We start from the raw sequence: 15,794 nt of genomic DNA, 5'->3' as shown, positions 1-15,794 counted from the left end.
GTGGTTGGGAAGGGAGTGAGACAGGTTTGTAGCCTCTCCCCGATGCTATTCAATCTGTATATTGAGCAAGCAGTAAAGGAAATGAAAGAAAAGTTCGGAGTAGGTATTAAAATCCATGGAGAAGAAATAAAAACTTTTAGGTTAGCCGATGACATTGTAATTCTGTCAGAGACAGCAACGGACTTGGAAGAGCAGTTGAACGGAATGGACAGTGTCTTTAATGGAGGGTATAAGACGAACATCAACAAAAGCGAAATGAGGGTAATGGAATGTAGTCGAATTAAACCGGGGATGCTGAGGGAATTAAATTAGGAAATGAGACACTTAAAGTAGTAAAGGAGTTTTGCTCTTGGGGGACCAAAATAACTGATGATGGTCGAAGTAGAGAGGATACAAAATGTAGACTGGTTATGGCAAGGAAATTGTTTCTGAAGAAGAGAAATTTGTTAACATCAAGTATTGATTTAAGTGTCAGGAAGTCGTTTCTGAAAGTATTTGTATGGAGTGTAGCCATGTATGGAAGTGAAACATGGACGATAAATAGTTTGGACAAGAAGAGAATAGAAGCTTTCGAAATGTGGTGCTACAGAAGAATGCTGAAGATTAGATGGGTAGATCACATAACTAATGAGGAGGTATTGAATACAGTTGGGAAAAAGAGGAGTTTGTGGCACAACTTGACTAGAAGAAGGGATCGGTTGGTAGGACATGTTCTGAGGCATCAAGTGATCACTAATTTAGTACTGGAGGGCAGCGTGGAGGGTAAAAATCGTAGAGGGAGACCAAGAGATGAATACACTAAGCAGATTCAGAAGGATGTAGGCTGCAGTAGGTACTGCGAGATGAAGAAGCTTGCACAGGATAGAGTAGCATGGAGAGCTGCATCAAACCAGTCTCAGGACTGAAGACCACAACAACAACAACTGCTCAAAGATCTGAGGGTCACAGTCCTTGAACTAGTCGAACGCATTCCTTAAGCTTCCTGCGGCACAATCGAAAGAACTTTAACAGAAACGTTGGGTTATCACAAGGTGTGTGCTCACTGGGTCCCCCGGATGCCGACTGACGGGCACAAGAAGCAACGCCTTGACTGTGCTCGCAAGTTTCTTCAACAATGTGAGGGGGGAGGCAACAAGGAGAAGTTGTTGGGCTCTGTAATCATGAGAAATGAAATGTGGGTGTTTCATTACACTCCTGAAATAAAATAACAATCTTGTCAGTGGCGTCACTCCGTTTCACCACCATCAAAGAAATTCAAACAAATGCAGTTGGCAGGAAAGGTTATGGAGAGTCGTTTTGGGATTGGAAGCGGGCACTCCTCATCGATTTCATGCAACCTGGGATGACAATAAGCTGAGACAGATATTATGAAACATTGGCCAAATTCTGGTGAGCAATCCAGAATCACTAGAGAGGACGACTGACAGAGGGAGCAGTGCTTCTTCACGACAACACTTGACCCCACGTCGCTCATCAAACACAGGAACTTTTGAAGCATTTTGGGTGGACTCTTATGGCCCTTCCCCCATACAGCTTTGACTTGGCCCCCAGTGATTATCACTTCTTCCCCAAGCTAAAGGAACACTTAGGTGGCAAATGCTTCAAGAGCAGCAGTGAAGTCTGAGCAGAGGTCACATGCTTCCTCAGCGGGTTGGTGGGAGTCTTTTCAACTTGGGAATACAAAATCTGGAGCACTATCTTCAAAAGTGTTGGGATAAAATGGAGATTATGTTGAAAAATAGACAAAAGCGTAAGCTTTTCAACAATACAAAAATTAATAACAATAAACAATGTTTTCTATTTGTATAAATATGTGAATCTTACTTTTGGTACAACCTTCATATTAACAACGTTTCAAGAAACTGCTTTAAATGATTACTATCCCCTAACATATCACTCACGTAAGGTTTTTGAAGATAAGATTAGAATAACTGCTGCATGAACAGAGACATTCAAACAATAATTCTCCATACATAAATTGGAACAGGAAGAAACCCTAACAACTGATACAATGAGGTGTACCCTCTGCCATGCACCTCACAGCGGTTTGCAGAGTATAGATGTAAATATAAACAATGAAAAGATTAAAGGTACCTAGCCATGCATGTTAATGTGCTGCTTATATGATGGGGAGGGGCACTGGCCCCAGATCAAATCCGCCCAGTAGATAAATAACAAGGGTCGTGTGCCAGCCAGCCTGGATCTGGTTTTTAGGGGGATTTACACATCTTACTAGATGACTACTGATTTGCTACCAAAGTTTCACCTCAGTTACATGATTCACAAACATTAGAAAAATAGAAACTTTTGTTCACTTTCACATGAATAACACTAAACACAGATTGTTGAGGTACGCATGTTCCATCCTGCCTAGGTAAGAGGGTGGGAGCAGGAGGGGCATCCGGTCACCCCTTAAATTAACCAGCCAAATACATTGATAACCATGCTGGCCATGCACCAATGTGGGACAAAGGCACCGGAAGAAGAATGAATGGAAAGAGTAAAAGTAACATCTCTCCATGGAGTTCAGTCATCAGTGGGTTCAGAAAAAAGGTAGTAAAAGGTAATAACTTTTGGACACATCTTAAATTCCGCAACTGTCCTGCCTCATTCTTTGCTTGCCCCTACCATACTACCACCTCCACCCCATTACCCTAACTTCACTCATCTCGCACTCTCAACCCTCGTTCCAGCAGTTTTCCTCTGTTGTAGCTTTTCCTCCCAGTCTACTCCTCCACATCATTGTGTGCTGCACCTACCTCTTCCTGCTTATGGCCACAACAAGCTCACTGTATTCATATCCCATCTATCTGCCACTCCCTCCCTCCACACCGTCAGACAGTATTTTGTAACCCTTCTTCCTCTTCCCCACCTCATTTCTCCCCTTGCCTCACCTAGCACAACCCCTCACCAAGCAAGGTGGCACAGTGTTTAGCACCCTGGACACACATTCGAGAGGATGACGGTTCAAACCCCCATCAGGCCATCCTGGTTTAGGTTTTCTTTGATTTCCCTAAATCACTTCAAGCAAACACCAGAATGGTATCTTTGAAAGGGTGTGGCCTATTTACTTTTCCATCCTGCCCTAATCCAAAGGGACAGATAACCTCTCTGTTTGGTCCCCTCCCCCAAATGAACCTACCAATCACAACCCCTCGCAGTGCATGTGTACACTATTAGCCCTGAAGAACAACTTGACCAAACTACCAAATTTCTAAATTTTGTTTGTGTTCCAATTGATGGCTCAGCCTGTCAGCTGTATGGTAACTAGTTACTTTTATTCTTTCTGTTATTTATATTCCACCAAAGACTATCCATTATCATATTGATAATATATAATTAACATAAAATACATACACATTGAAGGCAAGATCTCAAATACATCATAGTTAATAACTGACCTTAAGAAATCAATAAAACTAATGTCTTATTTAGAAATATTACTTTGTGTTGTCACAAACTTTTATTTATTTTTATTATTATTGTTGTAAAAAAACAAAAACAAAAAAAAGAGAGTTTGGAAGGACAACCAAGCATAATTTCCAAAGTCTCTTGAAAAGCTTAAACCAGTCACTAGTAACAGGCAAACAACGGAAAATCCAGGATGGAATATAAGAATATTATAAAAAGGGAAGTTGCTACTCAGCATATAGTGGAGATGCTGAGTCGCAGATAGGCACAACAAAAAGACTCATAATTAAAGATTTCAGCCAGTGCGCGTGCGCGCGCACACACACACACGACTGCAGTCTCAGGCAACTGGAACCACACTGTGAGCAGCAGCACCAGTGAATGATGTAAGTGGCAGCTGGATTGGGGTAAGGAGGAGGCTGGAGTGGGAAGGGGGAGGGATGGTATGGTGGGTGTGGCAGACAGTGAAGTGCTGTAGGTTAGATGGAGGGCAGGATAGAGGAGGGGGGGGGGGGGGGGGGAAGTAGCAGAAAAGGAGAGAAATAAAAAGACTGGGTGTGATGGTGGAGTGACAACAGTGTAGTGCCAGAATGGGAACAGGGAAGGGACTGAATGAGTGAGGATAATGGCTAATGAAAGTTGAGGCCAGGAGAGTTATGGGAGCGTAGAATGTATTGCCACTTGCGCAACTCGGAAAAGCTGGTGTTGATGGGAAGGATCCATAGGGCACAGGCTGTGAAGCAGTCATGGAAATGAAGGATAACGGCTTGTTTGTTGTCATGCCTACATACAATGCAGCACAGTGGTTGCAGCTTAGCTTGTACATCACATGACTGGCTTCACAGGTAGCCCTGCCTTTGATGGGATAGGTGATATTAGTGATCGGACTGGAGTAGGTGGTGGTGGGAGGACGTATGAGACGGGTCTTGCATCTAGGTCTATTACTGGGGAATGAGCCATGAAGTAATGGATTGGGAGCAGAGGTAGTGTAAGGATGGAAGAGTGTATTGTGTAGGTTCAGTGGACAGTGGAATACCACTGTGGGGGAATGGGAAGGATAGTGGGCAACCCTGGTGGAAAATGTAATTCAGTTGTTACAGTCCTGGGTGGTACTGAGTTACGAGGGGAATGCTCCTCCTTGGCTGTATGGTGGGACTTTGGGAGGTGGTCGGAGACTGGACAGATAAGGCACAGGAAATTTGTTTTTGTACAGAGCTGAGACGGTAATCTCTGTCAGTGAAGGCTTCAGTGAGACGCTTGGTATATTGTCAGAGGGACTGCTCATCACTGCAGATGCGACAACTACAGGTGGCTAGACTGTATGGAAGGGACTTCTTAGTATGGAACGGGTGGCAGCTGTCAAATTGGAGGTTTTGCTGGTGGTTAGTAAGTTTGATGTGGATGGAGATACTGATGTAGCAATCTTTGAGGTGGAGGTCAACGTTTAGGAAGGTCGCTTGTTCGGGAGTAGGATCAGGTGAAGCAAATGGGGGAGAAGTTGTTCAGGTTCTGGAGGAATGTGGGTAGTGTGTCCTCACCTTCGATCCAGATAGCAAAGATGTCATCAGTGAATCTGAACCAGTTGAGGGGTTTAGGATTCTGGGTTTTTATGAAGGATTCCTCTAGGTAGCCCATGAATAGGTTGGCATAGGATGGTGCCATACAGGTGCCCATAGGCCATACCCTGAATTTTTTTTAGGTAATGCCTTAGAAGGAGAAGTAATTGTGGGTGAGGATATAGTTGGTCATGATGACTAGGGAGGAGATTGTCGGTTTGGAATCCATCAGGCCTTGGGAAAGGTAGTGTTTAGTAGCGGCAAGGCCATGGGCATTAGGAATGTTAGTGTACAGGGAGGTGGCAACAACAGCAACGAGTAGGACACCATGTGGTAAAGGGACAGGAACTGTGGATAGTCACCAAGGATGCCCCGTTGTGGCCAGTTACTGTGCCCCCACTGAGCGAATCTCTGCTCTCATACACCAGCCCCTTCAACCTATTACACGGAAAACCTACCCTCCTCTATAAAAGATACCAACCATTCCTCCACCGAGAAACATTCAAAGTCAAATAATAAAAAACCCACCAAAAACATGATTCAAATGAAAGTAGTGGCATACTCATAAAATTTGCCTTTTCAGTTGATGCCAATTGATCCAGGTGCAGTTCGTCCAAATTTGACAATAGGTATTCATTGAACCTATCACAGAATAATATGTATACAGTAGCTACATGGAATTTAGTATTAACTACATTTTGCATTCACAAGATGATATTATAAAAGTATTATTTGCTATTATAATTATGTGTGTCCGTAAATAAAAACCTGCACACATTGAACTAAAACTTAGCCAAGCAATATACTAAAATATGTAGACTTGTAAAACAATTATAAAGATTAAAATAATTTGATTACCAAATCAAAATACTTTGGATGGCAGATCCGTCTTGCTGGAGAACCAGTAATTTTATTTATATGAGGCAGATTGTTTGCTGCAAAACTAAAATATAATAATAAAAAATAAATCAATAAAATTTGAAGGTAATGTTCTCTACACTGGCACCATCTGGCAGCTGAAACTTGCAGCTTTGTGAAATTTGTGTGCCAGGCTGGTAGTTGACACTCTGAGTAGGCACACGTTTTTATTCCTTACATTGGACCTTCTTTTGCAATTTCTAAGTTTGTGGTGAGTGAGTTTTTATAATTATGTTTTAACTTTGATTTTTAATCTTTTGTAGCTTGATGTTGTGTTACAAACACATGTTGCTTGTTATTTTCCTGTATTCTTAATTGCAGGTATCTGATGATGGCAGATGCCAAAACTTAGTAAGCGACTAAGACAGTTCTACACACAGAAGGGAGATTAATGTATTCTGTACCATTACATTGTATTCATGGTACTAATGACAGAAATTTCTTTGCAGTACCCAGTATTGTTTTATGGAGCACCAAAGTTTGATCCAGAAAAGTTTAAGAAAATAGAACAAGCCTATGATTTCCTAAATACTTTCCTTGAAGGAAAGGATTGGGTGGCTGGAACGTCTATGACTATTGCTGATTATTCCATGGTATCTTCAGTTGGCGCAGCAGAAGTAAGTACTGTTTGTGAAAAGTTAGTCAGTGGGACTGTTTCATTAAGCTGGAACATTTCTACATTATTCAGTTATGAAACTTTATTCACTGTTATCAACAAAGAAGCATTCCATCGAGTGCAATATTGATTTATTTATTTCTTTATTTGGACAAATAACAGTTTTCACCCTACATTTTAAAGGCCATTTGTTCAATTATGCAGCATGTTCCATAAATCCCATAATGAGGGAGAGTATGTGGCGACTATTTTGGTGAGAGAGGGGAGGGAGTGGGAAACTTCTGCTCTTTCTCATACAGTATTCAGTTGTTGTTTCTATCTGCTATTTCATTCTACGAATTTAACAGTATTGTTTCAGGGAACATAAGCAGCTGTTTACACATACTGAAAAATTAAAAACCTGTTTAATATGATTTTAGTCTTAACAGGAATTTAGATCAGAGTGTAAATATTGTGATAAATTGTAGGAGTGTCTTCTTTGTTTGTGCAGGGTCCTCATTTAATTTTATGTTGCTTTCTTGATACTCTTTTTTTTTTTTTAGCAAAATTCCTGTACTGAAAGCATTCTGCCTGTAATGCTTCTGTGTCACAGAATAGCTTCTTGTCAGTCAGATGTTATTTAGGCTATGCAGTTTTTAGTTTCATCATTATTGGTAGAGCATTAAATAAAATAACACACAAATTATCATTCTATGGGTAGTGATATTAGAATGTTTAATTTTTGTGATGTTTGCGATTCGTATGAATGGTGATGAATATTTAAGAACATTTTCATTAATTAGTCATATAGAGTAATGTTATGTAGAATTGTGACTTTACTTTTGCTACTCTGAGCCTCATCATCATTCTCGCAGAAAAACAAGCATGCTGCTGTTAGAACTTGCTGCTGTGTGTTCAGTTCTGTTTGAACTGTCAGTGTAAGCTGAGCCATCTGACTATATTCTGGAATGAGTCTAATAATATTGCAGGGTTAATATGCCATCTCCCACTTCACTCTGTATCACACAATCAAATACCAAATTGCTTCTAAACAGATAATCATATTTTTTTACTCACCTTCCACACTGAAAATATTCATTTCTTTTGTAAACCAACCAACACATTTCACACTGTAACAAGATAATGTACACACAGGACATAAATGGGCTCTGTTCTTAACAGTTTGAGGCTTTTAAATACATGATTCCTCACATTAAGAAGTGAAAATGAAGAGAATGCTTTGTCAAGAAGCAACCAGTAGTTGCAGAAAATAAGTGAATCAGAGTGAGGCCACTTGGTAGTATTTCAGAGAAATTTGTTATACAAGATGTGTTAAAAAAGTAATGAGAATTTTGTAATTTTGCATGTTGTGTTAATCTGATTTGTGCAGTTTTGTCATTGTTGTGTTGCTAAACATGTTTACATTATCTGCAGAGTGTTAGCACATCAGATATTTAATTTTTTGTCGTCTGTGAAAAAGGTTACATGTGTTTTTGCATCAGCAGTTATTTGTTATATATAAAAATGGACAAAGAATTTGTATTAAATTGTGCAGTATGAATAGAATAAAATTGAAGTTTTTGGAATTTTAAATATTGCTTTTGAATGAAGAAAAGTCTGGGATGGAGTAACAACAATGAAATGAGATACATTGCTCTTCTTCACACAAAGGGGGTGTTGAGTGGCAGACAGGCACATTTAAAGTACATTTAATGGTATATCAAGCTATTCGACCAAGTCCTTCCTCACCCATATTGCACTGTATCCTTGTCCTTCCCTATTTGGCCACTGCTCCCAGCCCCTTGTCCCTGGCTCATATCTCTCTGATAGACCAGGATGTAAGACATGTTCCATACATCTTCCCATTACCATCTACTCCATCGTTTTCACAAACATCTCCAACCCCATCAAAGGCAGGGCTACTTGTGGAAGCGGGCATGTTGCCTGCCGCTGGCTACAAACATTGTGGCATTCTACATGGCCAAGTTGTCTGTCTGCATGAATGGATACCACCAAACTGTGACCAAGAGACAGTTGGTCTTCTAAGTTCCTAAGCACGATACACAACACAGTGTGCTTGACTGAAGTGACTGCTTCATAGGCTGTGCCCACTAACATAAGATTCTCTGAATTGTGCAACTGGGAACTCTCTCTCTATAACATATTCTACATTTCTGTAACCCCCTAGCCTTGACCTTCAACAGTCCCTGTCCCACCTGCATCTATCCCCTACCCTGCTCCTATTCCAGTCTCTCGTATGCCTGCTGTGCTCCCAGTGGTGTAGTCATTTCCCCTTCTCTCTCTCTCTCTCTCTCTCTCTCTCTCTCTCTCTCTCTCTCTCTCTCTCTCTCTCTCTCTCTCTCTCCTCTCCTCTCCCTTTTATCCTTCCAAGCACAGTTTCCCGATGATGCACCTGACAACCCTCCATCCTGTCCCCACAATGTCCCTGCACCCTCACACGGGCATCACTATAGCATCTCCCCAGCCCTAAGTTGGTGCCCCTCGCCAACCTTGTCCAATGCCTCTTCTGTACTGCCACTACCTACCCCAGCCAAGATTACTCTCATTCCATTCAGATCTTAGCACCCGGAGATCACAATGGCCCTATGTTTGTGTGTATTTGTGTTTTCTATGTCTGAGGAAGGACTTTGTCTGATAACTTAATCTACTTTTGTATGCACTTTATACGTATCTCTCTACTGCTCAGTGTCTCTTCTGTGTGGTAAGTAGCAGTCTGTCATACTTCAAATATCGCTTGTGGTGAATGTGCTTTGAACAAAACAATGGTTCATGGTTGATATACAAGTAAGCCATTAAAACATTGGAGATGACTAGGGCTGTGGACACCCCAGCACATTAACAACAATGGAAATATGGAAAAAATGAAAGTGATTATGATTGATCACCAAATCAGGGAAGTTGCTTGCTGATGATGATGGCATATCAGCAGGTTCATGTGATGCCATTTTTTCATATGTTTTAGGTATGAAATAAGAGATGGCAAAAGTACTACTTACATTTACTTGAAACAATGTGGAAAAAATGCTTGAATTTGTGACAAAACAATTAATGATTTCTGCATCACAGTATTGCGTCTACTCTCACTTTGTTGCTTGTTTCTGAATTTTTTGCCATAATCAATACTGTAATGATACACCGGCCTCCATAGTCACCAAATGCGGCCACTTGTGACCTTTCCTGATCCCAGAACTAAGGAAAACATTAAAGGGTTGTTGTTTTACAAGCATACTTGAGTGACATGCAGTTTCTAGATTACTATAAAAATACAAAAGAATAAACACGAAGATGTTGCTAGCAGCAGAAAAGTCATGAATGAGAGAATCGCATGCAATTTGGGCAATGACAGCAAAGCAATCTGGACAGTTGTTAAGAAAGGAAATGGAGGTAGAAATCAGAGAGAAATAAATTCCAAGTAAGGGACAGTGGAGCGTTAATTTGTATCCCAAGAAAACTGAGCTAGATGGATTTCCAGTGTGTAGGCTCAAGGAATTCATTGATAATGTGAAGGGGCCCTTAACATACATTCTAAATTAATCTTTCATTTCAGTTACCTTTCTGGAATACTTAAACAGACTGGAGTTTACCAGTACACAAAAAGAGGATACTGAGAACATAGAAAATGTAGACTGATATCACCCTATCTTCATTTTCAGAGATCATAGAAACAGATGTGGAAGATAGACTTACTGACTATCTCAATAATATAATTTGCTAATAGAATCACAATTTGAATTCAGACTAGCAGTAGTTCAGAAACAGCAATAGCAGAATTCACTAAAAGCATAATGGGGGCCCTGGGTTGACACTATTGTATGAAAGAATTTTTTTTAGATTTGCCGAAGGCGTTCAACAGAGTAGATCACAAAATACTTTGCCACAAACTAGAGGCACTGGGAATAATAGGAGTAGTAAACATGTTGTTCCAGTCATATCTCATGAATACAGTACATAGAGTAGAAATTTCACAGGCCAATAGAAATCTCAGTTCCATAGAGGAGCATCTATCAGATGCGGAACATGTTAACCTAGGTGTCTCACAGGGAGTATATCGAGCACTAATCCATATTAATGACTTCCCTGAAAGAGTCATGCAGGCAGACAAAATTCTATTTGCTGACAGCAGCAACAAAATAATCACAGATATGTCACTAGAGCTACTGCTGTGCCAAGCTGATGCTAATAGAGTACATATATGGTTAGAGGAGAATAAAGTAGCACTTAACATAAAGAAGACAAAAGTATACATTTCTATACAAAGAAATAACAACAACAACACTGAATTGAGTGTAAATCATGAGTCGCTAAGCTGTGTTAAGTAACACAGAGATTTTAGAAATGGATGTTGATAACCAACTGAAGTGGTGGACAAAAAGAATCGCAGAAAGGGTTTCTGCCTCATGATATGCTCTGTGGGTACCAGCATCAGTGTGTGATAGTAATTGATTGAAAGTAACTTATTATGCATATATTCACTCAGTCACTAGATCCGGTAAATTTTTTGGGGCACGGGCAGACTAAACATTGAACAAATTTTCAGATTGCAAAAGAGGGCTCTTAGAACAATAACGAAAAAGAACAAATGAGATCACTACCTGGAATTATTTACAGATCTAGGAATATTGAATGGCCACCTAGAAAGAAAACACACAACATTATTGAATATCAGATAAAGTTTGAGACATCTTTCAGGGATTGGAAAAGCTTATTACATCTAATGGGGACTATTTTGAAGGGGATGTACTTTTTTCATCTACATCCATTTCATCAGCTGTGTATTGACGCAAATTAACTTTCAGCTATTGGAAATGAAAATTTGATAGTTGCTGATCACTCTCCATTCAAACAGTATATACCATATGCTTAGACGCTCGGTGTGGCATCCCTGATGATGATTTTACACAATCGTGTGGAATGAAAACTTTTCCATCCTGAATTTTGTTGATGTAATAAACATAGAACTATAAACTGAATACGCTTTTCGCTCAGCACTTTCATAAATGCTTTCATAACATGTTCCATCAAATGGGATGATTTCGGACACCGGGCGAATTCGGACAGTATGGCTTATTTGCTCTTTCCCACTGCATAGAAACGAAGAGTTACTTATTTTAACGTCTGTGCGCAAGACTGCATTTATTGCTTTCCACAACTTTTATTGTGCATCAATTGTTTCTCTAGGTGAATAATTGACGAACAGTCTCACTGTTAAAAATCCATGCATTATTGTAAAGTGGAAACTTTCTATTGTTGCACCGAGTGGGAAGTTATTGTAACCGTAATTGTCGATGCGCTCAGTAGCTAACAGCATTGAGACAATTTCTGTACAAGTTTGTCGAGTTTCTCATGCTAGGTTATAAAATAACGACGGTTTTTGTAAAACTGTGTACTGTGTGGGGTGATTTCGGACAATGCCAAGAACGTATAAGAGCAGGAGAGGTGCTATAGTATGGTGTAATTATGACCCGGAAATTTTAGATAAAGCTGTTCGTGATATTCGGAGTGGTAAATTATCATACAGAAAAGCATGTGATTTGTATGGTATACCTAAATCAACCATACAAAATAAAGTGCAGGAAGAACATCTGAAAGAAGTGGGAGGACAGCCAGTAGTGCTAAATAAAGAAGAAGAAGAAGAAGAAGAAGAAGAAGAAGAAGAAATGTTGAAGCAAGGTATCTTGAGGGCTGCACATTGGGGAATTCCCTTCACTAAATTGGATATTAGATATTTAGTTAAAGGCTACCTTAATAAATCTGGCCAAAAAAAAAAAAGAGGAAATTTCGTAATAATTTGCCAGGAGAAGAATGGGTGCATTTATTCCTCAAACGACAGTCAGAAGATCTTGCCATTCGCTTAAGCGAAAATATTTAATGAGCTTGTGCAGAAGTGAACAAAGACTGTTAAGATGTTTTTCTCTAATATCAAGGCAAAGCTGGAAGATCTCCCACCTAGCAATATGATAAACTATGATGAAACCAACATGTCAGATGATCCAGGCAAGCACCAGATAATTACGAAACGAGGGAGTAAACATACTGAAAAAGTGATGGACTCATCAAAATCTGGTGTCTCAATAATGAAGCCAGCTAGTGCTGATAGTAAACTGCTTCCTCCGTGTGTCCTTTACAAATCAGAGCATTTGTGGGACATGGGGCAAGAAGGTGGACCACGAGGAACCCGTTTCAATAGGAACAAAAGTGTATGGTTTGACCTGCCAGTATTTGAAGACTGGTTCTTTACAATCACTTTGCCCTATTTGAAGAGGCAAAACAGGATAACAGTCATGATTGGAGACAACTTATCCAGTCACGTGTCTTTACGTGTTATTGAAGAGTGTGAGCAGAACAATATTTCATTCATTCTCCTTCTCCCCCCACCCCACCCCACCCAATAGCACGCACCTCCTCCAACTGCTCGATGTAAGCTTCTTCAGGCCAATGAAAGCAGCATGGCAAGCTGTATTGGAAGAAACATACTCGTGGGACCATTTCCAGGGATGCCTTCCCATTTCTTCTGAAGCAGACACTAAGATTTCAGCGAATTCCAAGGTAAACGTAAAGGATGGATTTCATGCCACGGACCTAATCCCTTTTGATCCAGATCATGTCTTATGAAAATTGCCTGATAATGAGGAGAGCCAACAAAGCAACGCAGATGCATGGTCTTCCACTTTTGAAAAAATGCTCAAAGAACCGTTATCCTCCAAATAAGCTTGGTAGCTCCCGCTGCTGCTGCAAACTAGACGTTCAACCTGGAAAATCAGTCACTGGCCGAGATTTTCAAGGAAACTGAAACAGTGCTGAACCAAGTCACAGTGCTTGCTTCTAGCAGTAGTGAAAGTGAAAACTACACATCATCCATTGAAGTTTCACCACTGAAAGAAGAGGCTTTTCTTGTTGCAGAGTACAAATATAAATGTGGAAACAAGGAGCAAACAAGGCAGTATATTGGAGTGGCCACAAATTTTGGTGTTACAGAAGTAAGTATGAAATTCTTGCACCCACACGAGAACAGTAAAAACATATTTGTGTTTACTAATGTCCCTGATGAAGACACAATACAAAAACTGCAAATTTTGAGAATACTTCCCACACCAGTTGAGAGGAGAGGAATGTTCATTTTTTGAGATGATGTGCTTTAGACTCGAAGACAGTCATTTATTTAAAGTGTTTGCAACTTAATTTAGTATGATGAGTGAGAAAAATTATTTTGACCTTTTAGTTAAATTACTTTGTTTGTTTCTGTCTGTTTCTAATATTTCAGTTAAGAACTGTAAAAAAAAAATTTATTTAAATTCTTGCAAAATAAAAACTTATCTATAATATATAAAATTCATTTTATCATTCCATATCACTTATTCGTAACAAAGGGCTACCTTAAAATGTGTAAAATGTCACCAAAATCAAATAAAAAGCATGTAGAATTTAAAAAAAAAAGGCAGTAACTATCCGAATTTGCCCTCTATGTACTGTAACTACGGACAGAGATTTAAAAAACACACGTGTCCGAAATCACCCCAATCCATGGGGTGACTTCGGACACTTTATTTAACTGCCTCAGATAAATATACCTACACATACACTTTCTGGTTCAGGGATATTTTATCCGTTACACATATACCCTACCACTTCCATAACAATCAATTTAATCTAACAATATATACGAAAGTTACAATCAAAATAATAACAAAACTGTCCGAAATCACCCTGTTTTGATGGTACTCATACTTTTCTGTCTTCATTTTACCCTTTTTCAGCTACCCTATTTGGTTATTGAGGTATTTTTATTACTGTTGCCTGGTACCACAGATTAAACAATTCCTATTAATATATCACTCTTGAAAGTTATTTGGTTTTTGTTCTGTTTTTAAAATACTTTACTGAAATGAAGACATTTCTGCCCTGGACTATAATTATTGTTTATTTCCACTATTGGTCAATTTTGACTATTAAGCAATTTTTCAAGTTTTAGTTTATATGCTTGAGCACAAGCCACCAAGCTGTCCAGCCACCAGAGTATGGCGAGTAAATGTAAAACTTTTGACAAGAAAAGTACAGGTTGCTTTTCGTTAAACTCAATTAGTGGTTTTGGTTAAATAAACATCTTCAGATCCACTCTTAAAAGAAGAATAAAATATGTCATCAAAACATATAAAATCCATTCACCATTATATTGTACTGTCAAGTACAAAGTGCAACAAAACAACACCAACAGCTTTGACGTATAGTAGATTGTGTGGCGACAAACAAACTGAGGACGCGAATCCACGTCTGAGAACCTCATAAAACAGTACTGCAGGATGTTGATGTCATAGAGATCAACACCTGCAGTTCATCCCTTTTGGCAGCAATGCCAACAGATAGCAATCAGTCTTGTGGCAGGTATGAACATATTTCCCACCATCCAACATCGTTAATGCAGTCACGCTTATTGTGAAAAGCATGTCCATCAGCACAAAGACTTACATTCACTGCCGAAGGGATGAACTAATGGCCAGCATTGGCTCCTACAATTTTGTTGAAGGATGATTATCTGGAAATGGGTTTCTGTTCTCAGTTTGTTCCTCATGGTATCTTCCATTAACCCTTGAACTTCACTAACATAATTTTACATATATTCTTTAGTCCGGTATTAAATAGTTGCTCTTCAGATAGTTAGTTAAATGAAGCAGTCACTAAATGTAAACGAAAACCAACGTGGACCTTTTCAACTTGAGTTTTTGATAATCAGTGGCTGTAGTTGCATATACACTGAGCTTGAAATAATACATGTACTGTATATTCTTCAATTGTACTCTTTACAGGCTGTTGGTTTTGACTACAAGAAATATTCTAATGTTCTTGCCTGGTTTGAAAGAGCAAAGAAGGCAATAAAGTCATATGATGAGATTTATCATCCAGATGCCATGGTGTTTAAGAAGTGGTATGACGACGCAGGTGCTGGTGATAAAAAATAGTCTTATGTATTTCAAATAGTCCTAGCCATTTTGTCTTCAGACTATTCATAGGACTTCCTCTTTGTATTAGAAAAAAAGTTTAATATGTACCAATAAATCAGTTAATTCAAACTGTGCATGATAACATTTCTCAAAATACTTGAAATTTATTCTGAATGTATATCCAGTAAACTAAATGATCTGCTACTTTTGACTGAAATATTTTCCATTAGCACTTATATGCACAAGAAAAAAGTACATGGTTTACGACCAGTGGTTCAACTTCGCGAGGTAACTTAATGATGCAAAATGATATTTTGGAAGAGTCATTGAGATTTTATTATTACTATTTCTACAATT

The 15,794-nt window shown here is 39.2% G+C and overlaps 1 protein-coding gene across 3 annotated transcripts in view; it reads left to right on the top strand.

Annotated features, from left to right (window-relative positions):
* The window catches only part of LOC126457033 (glutathione S-transferase 1-1-like), a 48,310-nt gene extending 32,744 nt beyond the window's left edge, over positions 1-15,566 (top strand). For all 3 annotated transcript variants that reach the window (XM_050093017.1, XM_050093018.1, XM_050093019.1), the window contains exons 4-5: positions 6,335-6,502; positions 15,303-15,566. In XM_050093017.1, the coding sequence (XP_049948974.1) occupies positions 6,335-6,502; positions 15,303-15,455 (321 nt within the window). In that variant the 3' untranslated portion in view covers positions 15,456-15,566. The remainder of the gene's footprint in view (positions 1-6,334; positions 6,503-15,302) is intronic.
* The last annotated feature ends 228 nt before the right edge of the window (positions 15,567-15,794 follow it).

This window comes from Schistocerca serialis, chromosome 2 (assembly GCF_023864345.2).
Source record: "Schistocerca serialis cubense isolate TAMUIC-IGC-003099 chromosome 2, iqSchSeri2.2, whole genome shotgun sequence".
NCBI lineage: Eukaryota > Metazoa > Arthropoda > Insecta > Orthoptera > Acrididae > Schistocerca > Schistocerca serialis.
The sequence above is the reverse complement of the archived record's forward strand: the minus strand, read 5'-3'. Positions and strand labels throughout refer to the sequence as shown.